At 38.5% G+C, this 12,209-nt stretch overlaps 1 protein-coding gene across 3 annotated transcripts in view; it reads left to right on the top strand.

Annotated features, from left to right (window-relative positions):
• LOC143930194 (ATP-dependent translocase ABCB1-like) overlaps positions 1-12,209 on the top strand; it is a 103,957-nt gene that overhangs the window by 74,661 nt on the left and 17,087 nt on the right. For all 3 annotated transcript variants that reach the window (XM_077454246.1, XM_077454247.1, XM_077454248.1), the window contains 3 exons: positions 910-993; positions 4,222-4,425; positions 11,260-11,360. In XM_077454246.1, the coding sequence (XP_077310372.1) occupies positions 910-993; positions 4,222-4,425; positions 11,260-11,360 (389 nt within the window). The remainder of the gene's footprint in view (positions 1-909; positions 994-4,221; positions 4,426-11,259; positions 11,361-12,209) is intronic.

Below are 12,209 nucleotides of genomic sequence, written 5' to 3'. Positions count from 1 at the left end.
AGTTCCTTCATCTGTGAATTGCGATGAGATAAAGTAGGTGAGGATACCCAACGCATTTCAAACTATGCTGATATAAGCAAATCTTCTTCAGGGAATAATACCATTTCTGCAAAAACTATTTAAATTGAAGAACAAATATTGTATATGACCATGTATGTGTTTACATCTAAAAATATACATACAGGCATAAATAATTATATTCATATATACACTTACAATGTTGGTTTTTCTAGCAAGAGCACGCCTTCTGATGACAAGAGAACCAGTGTATCAATGTATCAATACTCCTCACCAAACTTCAGGAACCCATCAACAACCAGTTTCACATTACCCCCAAAGGGAGATGAAAAAATGCACTATAGGGAATAGGGAAAAGGAAACAAGACACAAAATGATGAAAAATCCCCTGGAAGATAATCACTATCTATTTTATGGGAAACTGGGTCATCCTACCCACAGCTGACCCAGATATTTTTTCATAGTTCCCCATAACATTATTTGCTTTGCTAAGCCAACTTTTAATGGAAAGATCTTGGCTAATAGTCTTCCATGTTTAGTATCATGTCTGCATTTCTTTGGGTGAATGCAAAATCTCTTCAACAGGGATACATACGAAAACAAAAACCATGGCGAAAGGTTAGGACCTATATCAAGTTCCTATTCCTATTTGTGACATCCGCTCACCTGGCCCTTGCCTTGGTTTCTCAGAAAAGTGGGGGAAATCCTCACTTGTTGGGACACAGGCAACAAGGAAAAATCAATGAGGTTTATTTCTACACACTCAATTACATCATTCATTTCTGGTTATTGTAGGATAATTAAGTGCTTCATTTGTAAGCAGAATAATAACATATCTGCTGAATAATGTAGACATGTTGGCATTAAAGGACAATTTGTATTTTCTAATAGGAAATTGGGTTCTTTGATGATCATGCTAATGCAGTTGGAGTTTTGCTAACCAGACTTGCAACAGATGCTTCTCAAGTGAAAGGGGTAGGTGTAAATTATAAATCTTTTATTTCAAAGTACTGTATTCTATCCATATTAACTGGTGGGTGTTTATTACTACATTTTAATTAGCTAGTAATGCAGACTATGCACTGTTATCTCGTATACATGTCCTTTACTTATTAGGTTCAGGAAAGTGAACGTAATCTTTATAAAAAAAAAACTTTTCACTTTTTTCTGAAATATTGTATAGGAGCATTCTGTATTTGCATTTTTAGCCTGTAGGTAGAACTTTAGCCCCATTTTTTGTGTTTACCTGTGAATTCTTAACTAATCTGTTGAAAAGGCTTGTTGAGTACAGAGTTTAACAGATCAAGCCGAAATTTATGCACAAAACTGAATGATTCGGAAGAGTGACTCTTCCCCCCACCTCCTCCGGTGCTGTATGGTGTTTTATGCAGAGAGAGTTTGAAAAAAAATGATATATATAATTTAAATAAGATATAAAATATAAATAAAATGTTCTTTTGGCCCAGTGTCATTGGTATACTTTGTAATCTTTGCAAAAAAATAAATAAATATATTTTGCACCAATCTGCCCTGCACACATTCCCCAATGAACATGTAGATCCAATGTCAGAATGAGTGGTGGTGCTGTGATAAACTTCATAAGGCAAGGAATGGCCATTTCACTTTATGCTGGCTGACCATTATTTGCTTTAAGAAGTCATATAAACCCAATTGGGGTTTAACTCATTCCCACTGTATCTAAATGTAAACAAAACTTTTTGGCTTTGGATACTTTAAAAAATGGATTTATGAATAGTTTGGGGAACAGAAATATTTAGCCTCATCTCCCTGGAGCACAGAGGATCAAAAGGAATATCCTCATGTACAGATGTGCAGGTAAATACAAAATATGCATAGAAAAATGCATAATACATGCACATGTTGATAACATTGTTTAAAATTATTGTAAACAATCACCTTATAAAATAAACTATTCAGTTTAAATTAGAAATGAAAGACAAAACCTTTGTGTATAGACATATTTATAAGTGATAAGGTTCCCTCTGTTCTGTTCTCAGCGGCATAAGAGCTGGGGAGAGGAGAAGCAACAGTACACCGACCTGATCATTGGAGACCAATGTGTTCTCCTAATTAGTGTGGTCAGTTTTTAATAGGGAAGCAGAGGGACTGACACAAGCACCAGGGATTTCACACAAAGAAAGCAAATGCAAAGATAACAGAATACATTTTCATACAAGTACATGGAACAGCAGGCACATATCAGGCATATGAAATTTTGGGGTAACAAACACTTTAAGTCAAGTTGTTCTTTCTCTTCTACATATATTCACTCAAATTGGAAAAATTCCCTTTGAAACTTTAAATAAAAGCAAAGTTCCCCTTCAAATTGAAAACAGAGCCCAGTGGGTATTTGCGCTGGCCGCCCACACATGCTCTGCCGGTTCCAGTGCGTGTTACTACACGTCGTGGGGCGGCTCTTCCCAGCTCACCTTGTGTTTGTTAGATTACACATGTCTTGAAGCTTCCTCGTACATGCTATTCATCGGTTGTTCTCACTCGCTATTCAATTCGTATTGCTTTCACATCATACTTTTCAATCAATTTAATTTACCCTACTACCGATTCGTATCAGATATGTTGCATACCTACCACAGTCCGATTCGATCCTAGTCAGTGGCACAACGGTTCACATCATACACGTTCTGCACCGATTCATACCTTACAAACAATTCTTTGTTATGTCAACTATCACTTTCGTGGCACACATCACTCCGATTTGAGCCTAGTCGCCTTGGTAGCACAACGCTGTGCATCAGTCGCATCCCACAAACTGATTCGTAGTGGTTCGTACCATACCCTACGATTCGTTATTTATATCATTTTTTTATGACCGATTCTTACCGCTCACCCACATATCCTAACAATTTGTTGGTTCACTCACTGGTTCATAACACTTCTTGTCACATGCATCATTCCTCTTCGAGCCTAGTTGCCTTGGCGGCACAACGCTTTGGTCTCCTAATGCAACAAACTGGACCTGGAGTAGATATCAACTTCTTCAGGACCCTCAATGCCTGGTTCACAGTAATGATCCTTGACCATCTGCTCTCTCACCTACCCAGCCAGCCAGTCTCCAGCCCCTTTCTGCCTTTTCCAGTCAACTCCCGGATTGGCAGTCAGTTTATCAAACATGTTAGGGTCATAATGCTCAACTTAGGCCTAGACCCCAGGCGGTATTCTAGACATTCCTTCCAGATCGGTGCAGCATCTCAGCACAGAGTACTAGACCATATGATCAAGAAGCTAGATGGATGGAAGTCTGCCTGCTTCACCAGATATGTTCCAAACCCTCAAGTGGAGATGGCCCTAGCCTTTTACAAGCTTGCTCAATGAGCTTAGAACCAATAAAGATATACTTCGTACCTGCTTATTTTTGGCTCCTTTTCTTGGTTTACCTACCGGACGACCAAAATCCACATCTCAGGTCTATGTTGTAAGTCTTGTCATGTGTTTATGTGATCCACATCTGTCTTGGTCTTAGGGCCACGACCATACATTAGAAGGCCAGTAGGGTGGCCTGAATTTATGGGAGGAGCCCGGTGGGTATTTAAGCTGGCCGCTTGCCCTTGCTCTGTCGGTTCCAGTACACGATACCCTCCCTCCCATTCCCCTTTTGACAACATTCTCCTCCACAATTATCTATTACTTATCGTGGGTTTGGCCCCTTTTCTTTGCTTACCTACCAGACGACCAAAAGCCACACTTCAGATCTATTTATGTTGTAATTCTTGTCGCGTATTAATGTGATCCACATCTGTCTCAGTCTTAGGGCCACGACCATAAACATAAATATATATACATAATTTATGCTTTAAATATAGAGAATTAATGACAAAAAGCCCCTATGGTGACTTATATTGTTATATTGTGACTTATATTGTTCCTTTATTATTACACTTCTGTGTGCATTTCTGGTTTCCATAGTTTAATAAAGCAAATCTGTGAAAATATTAACTATGTAACAGATCAACATCTTTCTTTATGCTCAGTTCTACAGTAATTAACTTGCAAAACTGACCTTGTCTTTGTGTCAGTACAAAAACAAATTTTACATATACTATATTTTCTTTTCTTTTTTTTTTTCTTTTTGTACCAATAAATTACAGATTTTACAGTAGGGACTTTACCTAGAGCAGGTCTTGAGTTCACAAAAATGATTTGACTTTGTTCTTCTTTCTCTAGATGACGGGCAGTCGGTTGGGTTTGCTTACCATTGCGGTGTGCACGCTACTTACGGCAATCATAATTGCATTTGTTTATGGCTGGCAGCTGACACTGCTTATTTTGGCCTGTATACCATTCTTGATTGGATCAAATTTTATTAGGATGAAGGCAATGACTGGCCATGCATCAAAGGATCAAAAAGCTTTAGAGGATGCTGGAAGAGTAAGTCAGCTTTATTTGTAAAACTGTGATCGAAAATGACTTGTAATGCCTTATTCACCTTTCAATATATTTCACTAAGAAAATAAATTAGGGTTGATATTGAATTAATCCAACACCTGGGTAGCTTAAAAAAGCAATTTATGAGAGCCACAAAATGCTCCCTAGGGAAATAATACATTCCATTAGGAAAACAAATGCACACATACCAACATTTGTAAACCTTGTTATAGGTGCAATAAAATCAATGTCATTTTTTGGTATACTGTTGTCTTTTTAAATCCTTTAAAGTACACTGTACTGTTGCACTATAATGGTTGTTGAGCAAATGTAATGTTTTCTATAGCATGTGCAGTTAGCAGCAAACAGAAAGCTCCCGATCGCTCCTTGCGATTTCCCCTTACCTTCTGTTAAATATATATAAAATAAATGCCAGCACAGTACAGAGACCCCAAAAACAAATCATTTTTTGTAGACACCATAAGAAACATGCTGGTATTGAGGATGCTAGGGGTTGTATTGAACAGTATCTCTCTGGCTATCTGAATACCCATGATATAGTGTGTGTCACTGGCGCAAAACAAATTCCAAATGCTTTTCAAATATTTTATAGTGCGGGCTATGCTGCAGTTAATATTCACCACTGGGTGAGTGAAAAAAATGTGTAAAAAAAACTATTGTTTGTTGTAGCCATGCTGGACATTTCATGATCTTGCGGGGCTTGGCTAGCAGGCGCATGCACGCCGCGAGCTCCGTGAATCCGACCGTGTGTTTCACGGATTCGATGTCCACGGGAATACCTGCAATTGTTTCATGGAGAGGAAGAACGGGGAAATGCTAATGTAAATAAGCATTTCCCCGTTCTGCCCTAGTGACAGGACACTGATCACAACTCCCTGTAATTGGGAGCTGTGATCAGTGTCATGTGTCATGTCACACATAGCTCACCCCCCTCCCCTCTACAGTTAGAACACATTCCTAGGACACACTTGCAGTGCCCCCACCTGGTTAGCTCCTTCACTGCCAGTCACATTTACACAGTAATCAATGCATTTTAATCGCACTGATCGCTGTATAAATGTGAATGCTCCCAAAATGGCTCCAAAACTGTCCGATCTGTCGGACATAATGTCGCAGTCACGATAAAAATCGCTGATCGCTGCCATTACTAGTAAAGAAAATTATAAAAATGCCATAAATCTATCCCCTATTTTGTAGGTGCTATAACTTTTGCGTAAAGCAATCAATAAATGCTTATTTTGTTTTTGTTTTTTGTTTTTTGTACCAAAAATATGTAGAATACATATCGGCCTAAACTGAGGGAAAAAAATGTTTTATATCATTTTGGGGGATATTTATTATAGCAAAAAGTAAAAAAAGCTTTTTTTCAAAATTGTCACAAAAAATAAAAACCACAGAGTTGATCAAATACCACCAAAAGAAAGCTTTATTTGTGGGAAAAATAGGATGTCAATTTTTTTTGGGAGCCACGTTACACGACCACGCAATTGTCAGTTAAAGCGATGCAGTGCCGAATCGCAAAAATTGCTCTGGTCTTTGGCCAGCCAAATCCGCCGGGGCTGAAGTGGTTAAACATTACACCGTTTGGTTTAAAGGGCCAGCGTAGCTACATAGATCTAAATACCCAAATAGTGACCTGCATCTGGTTTGATGCAGTCACCAGTTATCCACAATTTTCAGCCTAGGTCCTTTGTTTTCTTCTGTGTTTTTTTTTAAGCACCGATGGAACTACCCACTGCTTGAATTTCAGCAAATTCATCAGGAATCAGCCAAAATTTGGGTCATGTATGGCTAGCCTTAGAAGAGCAGGATGTAAACTCAATGATTGCCAAGTGTTGAGAATGGCTTGAATGCTGTAAAAAGATGCTAAGTGTAACATATATTTATTACCATAATGCTAACCCTTCAAAATATCCAAAGCATTTTTATATTCTATCAACATGACTTTTTATTTCCTGAGTTAGGCCCCACAAACATCATTTTTATACCATCGTTACACAAATCTGGTGATATACATCATCAGTAAGTGCATCATGTGCTGCCATTTTCTCCCACTGAAAGTGCCCATGGGTATGAGCCTATAAGGCAGGGATATGCAATTAGCGGACCTCCAGCTGTTGCAAAACTACAAGTCCCATCATGCTTGTGCCTCTGGGTGTAATGCTTGTAGCTGTCAGAGTCTTGCTATGCCTCATGGGAGTTGTAGTTCTGCAACAGCTGGAGGTCCGCTAATTGCATATCCCTGCTATAAGGTATGATTGGGCGTAAGTTTTATTAGAACAGTGTTTCTCCCAAGGCAGCTATTCTTAGAAGGCTCAATGACACGTGCAGAAACACATGACTGAACAATACCGTAGGAGATTTTGTATGACACTTAATATAATAAAAATATTTAAGCCCAGGTGAAGTTGCATTTTATTTCTACAGAGAGCGCAAAATAGACAGCTCTGTTCAATCTAATGAAAACAAATAGCTGGGGAAATATGTTTACCCATGCTCAAAAAACCAAACTCCTTAGTGAATTTGTTGAAGAATAAACACAATCCTGGACTAGAAAATGCAACAAAGCAGACAGTGGTGATTTGTGTATTCAACAAACCTTTTAGTTAACTTTTAGTTAATATATACAGCAGAGAACACTGGGATGCCCAATATCATGGTGAGGAGTATAAATAGTAGAGTTCTGTTCTGTTGAACAGAATACATAGCAGAGCTTTATTCTGATGGATAGTATACATAGCAGATCTCTATTCTGGTAGACAGTATACATAGCAGAGCTTTATTATGGTTAACAGTATACATAGGGGCTCTATTATGGTGAGCACTATACATAGGGCTCTATTCTGGTGATCAGTATACACAGTAAAGCTCTATTCTGATGGATAGTATACATCGTAGAGCTCTAGTCTGGTGAGCATTATACATAGCAGAGCTTTATTCTAATGGATAGTATTAAGATGGCCATACACCTATAGATTATCTGCAGATTTTCTATGGTTAGATGGAAAAAGTGCAACAGATTATGTTAGCTAAACTGTGTGGATGGAGGATTCTCCTACTTTTTCCATGTAACCATAGAAAATCTGCAGATAATCTATAGGTGTATAGCCAGCTTTAGGGATGACCTCGATATTCGGGTTGAACATTGGGTGTTTGCCGAAGAACAAACATTATGGGGCATTCACAGCACATTTGAGAGCTGTGGAACGCCCCATAATGCACTGAGAGATCACAGTGCATTGCTGTATGATGATTGGCCAAAGCATGCACCTGACCTGCATGCTTTGGCCAATCCCAGCACCCTCTGCTAAGAGCCATAATTGGCCAAAGGCAGGGTGCCCTTGGCCAATCATGACTCGGGGGTAATAAGTCCATGCCCCACACTATATAAGGCTGCCTACTCAGTGGCCCTGTGTAGTGTTGTTGGCGTGGATGGAGAGATAGCGTGATTTCGATTAAGCAGGCAGGTTATTCAGTTAGTGGCAGTGTATTTGTATATATATATAATTATACTCTGCGTCCAGTGTAGCCTATATCGATAGTGCATTCCGTGGTGTACTAGTTCTACTGCACTACTGGTGGTGTACACAATACAGTGCAGCCGTGGTGCAGTTGCTACTACTTTGTGGTGGTGTTGTGTTGGTGGTGTTGTGCCACCACCACCAAAGGCCCAACTTTTCTGCCCTTGTTTAGCAGGGGCATATAATTACAATTCTCAATCTAATATTTCACAGCAGGGCCTGTTCCTGCGCCCACCAAGAGTAGCTGTGAGGGCTTAGAGTGTAGTGGCACCACCACCACCACCAAAGGCCCAATTTTTCTGCCCTGTCTAACAGGGTCATGCAATTACAATTTTTGATATAGTATTTCACAGCAGGGCCTGTGCTCACCAAGGGTAACTGTGAGGCCTTACAGGGTTCTGGTACCACCAACACCTAAGGCCCAATTTTTTGCAGAGTATATAGGGAAGGCTGTATAGTAATGGGCTCGGGGGGGGGAGAGACCCATGCCGTTTTTTGCTCAATGATTTTCATCTATTTTGCCGGGACTCGACAATACATTACAGCTGCAAGCAGTTTTAAATGACTTTTTTCCTTTTAGAAATGTCATTTTGCTGTGGTATTGTTCTAAACATGGGAAAACTGCGCCACTTTACAAGCATACTATAGACACCCCCAGGCACGATATTTAAAGGAATATTTAATTTTTATTATTTCACTTCAAGCATTAAAATCACTGCACCCGAAAAAACTTCAGTTTTTAAAACGTTTGTTTTTGCATTGATACATGTCCCCTGGGGTAGGACCCAGGTCCCCAAACACTTTTTATGGAAATAACTTGCATATAAGCCTTTAAAATTAGCACTTTTGATTTTCCACGTTCGTGTACCATAGACTTTAATGGTGTTTGCGTGCTCGAACAAACTTTTTGCATGTTCTGTTGCAAACCGAACCGGGGGGGGTGTTGGGCTTATCCCTAGATAGCATATACAGCAGAGCTCTATTCTGATGGATAGTATACATGGCAGAGCTTTCTTATGGTGAACAATATACACAGTAGAGCTCTAGTCTGGTGAGCAGTATACATAGCAGAGCTTTATTTCTATGGATAATATACATAGAAGAGCTCTATTCTGGTGGACAGTGTTGTAGGGACTCCAGAACAACATGCTCAAAGAGGCACTGGGAGGAAAGGCTCCCCATGATGGGCATCCAACAGTACCTCAAACCTTGGAAATTAACAAAGGAGAACCAGTTTTAAATCAGATGAAATAGTCCAAGATAATATTAATTGCTGGTGGAAAAAGTAATCTAAAATTATTATTATTTTTTTTTACCAACAATTAAAATTCTCTTGGACTCTCATCTGGTTTTGGTCTGTCACACCTTTCTATGGTTTGAGCTTCTGTTGGGTGCCCATTGTTGGAAGCTTTGCTGTGTGAGAGCTGGCTTGTTTTTTTATGAAGCTTTCTATGTTGCTTTGCATTTCTATGCTTTGTTGGACAGCATGTACAGTAGAGCTGTAATCTGTTGCATAGTATACACAGTAGAGCTCCAATATATTGAACAGTTTACACAGCAAAGGAATATTCTGGTGGGTAGTATACACAGCAAGGCCCTATTCTGGTGGCTAGGAATTACAGTAGAGCTTTTTATGGTCTTAGTCAGTATAGCAAGTACAACTATTTTAAGGATAATCCTCTCTGTAAAGTTTTCTTCTAATAGTACATCAATGTCCTTTATAACAGAACCCAATTAAAGCTGACACCAGCACTTAACATTCTTCTTATGTGGAATATTCCCACTTCTGAATGATTTATACCTGCTGATCCAATTTACAGCTTCATTTTTGTCAGAGAATGTATTGGACAATCCATAATCATAACAATAAGTAATTGGCACTCTCCAAAAAGTACATGCATTGATTGAATAGTGCACTCACTGTACTGTCTCCTTCATGGGAATATTCAGCTGTATTTTTAAAGAAGAAAAAAAAACGATCTATTAAATATAAAAAATATATATTTTTATATAAAAAAAAATTATATATATTATATATATATATATATATATATATATATATATATATATATATATATATATATATATATATATATATATGACTATCTGTAATTACACATATATAGCTATACAGTATCACAATATAGACTAATATTGAAAGTTATTTAGGCAGTCTTCAAAAAAAAGAATAAAACTAACATTCCATCTGGGCAAGTTTTGTTAATACTTTTAATTGACATATTTTACAAGGTTGCTTCATACACATATAGCTAGTGATATATACCCACACGTATCACATCCAATAAATACCCCCCCCCATGAATAAATGCATGATACAAATGTATTGCAATTAATACACATAAAAAAAATGAACAATGGCAGTTGCACACCTGACCCAACTATCAACAGAAAATGAATACAAATTACAAAAGGCACAAGAGGAAAAGTATTACAATATTGTGTAGATAAAGTAACGGGTAACACCAATGGTGAATACACTAATAAACCTAAAGGTTAAGAGCAGAGGAAAAAAAGTAATTGTGGTGTGCATGTGCCAGTAGTGAGATATTTTTATTATTGTTGGGATTATTTTTGTATGCATGCATTTGTATCCTCTTCTTTTTTTTTTTTTTTTTTTTTGTGTCTGTTAAGCCTCATATACCTAATCGGATTTTCCGACGGGAATTGTGTGATGACAGGCTGTTGGCGGAAAATCCAACCCTTTGTACGCTCCATCGGACAATTGTTGGATTTTCCACGGACAAATGTTGGATAGCAGGCTTTAAAATGTTCCGCGGGCAACGGTCTGTTTGTCGGATTTTCCAAGCGTGTGCTCACAAGTCCGTCGGACCAAAGTCTGAAGCTTTGCGGAAAATCGGATCATGTGTACGAGGCTTAACACAGCAGTCATTTGAGATGATTTGCATTGAAAATATTTACTTGGCTACATGAATAAAGTGAAGATATGTTCACTTTAAGGACTCAACATGTGAAGAGGAATATCAAACTCATTCGATTTGCTGAGTTTTCATTCATAATATACCATGTATTTTTCCATACAGTATGTGCATCACTTTAGTCTTCTTATTTATCATACATTTATTCATAGGAAGGGTTTTTGTATGTTGTTTATGTAAGGATTTATCTCTAGTTTTATGTATCTGCTCTCTGCTGTGAGCTTGACAAAGGCTGCAACTCACAGAAACATGAGCATCTTATTTTACTATGCGGTGTATGCCTTATGTTTCTGTGTGTTCAAGATACAAATTTAATCATATCATTATTGCTCATGCAGATCTCAACAGAATGTGTTGAAAATATAAGAACTGTTGTATCTCTGACAAGAGAAGAAGCATTTTTCGATCTATACAATTTAAGCTTAACTGGCCCCTACAAGTAAGTAATATTTTACCATGATAAATAATTTTTTAATTTCATCTGTTCTTCCATGAAACATGCAAAGCGTAAATTACTAGACACAGGGGTTGATTTACTTAAGACATATCTACTTTGCACTGCAAGTACACTTGGAAGTGCAGTCACTGTAGAGCTAAGGGGAAGATCGAAATGAGGGGAAGCTGACATGATTGTATTTCTATCATACAATCATGTGCAAGATAAAATGCTGTTTCTTTTCCTTGCATGTCCCCCTCAGATCTACAAAGACTGCACTTCCAAGCGCATTTGTATCGCAAAGTGGATTTGCCTTTAGTAAAGAAACCCCACGGTGGAGGGGGGGTCCCAAAAACCAGTCATTATCTGGTGTGATCACCATTTGCCTTAGGCAGTGCAGCACATCTACTTTGCATAGAGTTGATCAGGTTGTTGATTGTGGCCTGTGGAATGTTGGTCCATTCCTCTTCAATGGCTGTGCAAAGTTAATGGATATTGACAGGCTGGAACATGCTGTCCTATACGCTGATCCAGAGCATCCGAAACATGCTCAATGGGTGACATGTCTGGTGAGTATGCTGGCCATGCAAGAACTGGGATGTTTCTGCTTCCAGGAATTGTGTGCAGATCCTTGCAACATGAGGCCGTGCATTATCATGCTGCAACATGAGATGATTGTCATGAACATTCAATTCAAGGGCAACAGCACTGGTGGACATTACTGCAGTCAGCATGTCAATTGCCCGCTCCCTCAAAACTTGTGACATATATGGCATTGTGCTGTGTGATAAAACTGCAAATTTTACTGTAGAGTGGCCTTTTATTGTGGCCAGCCTAAGGCACACATCATGT

The sequence above is a fragment of the Lithobates pipiens genome, unplaced genomic scaffold, assembly GCF_037356315.1.
Source record: "Lithobates pipiens isolate NorthernLeopardFrog02 unplaced genomic scaffold, aLitPip1_a1.2 Scaffold_25, whole genome shotgun sequence".
Classification (NCBI taxonomy): domain Eukaryota; kingdom Metazoa; phylum Chordata; class Amphibia; order Anura; family Ranidae; genus Lithobates; species Lithobates pipiens.
Note: the sequence above shows the minus strand (reverse complement) of the source record. Positions and strands in the feature narration are given on the sequence as shown.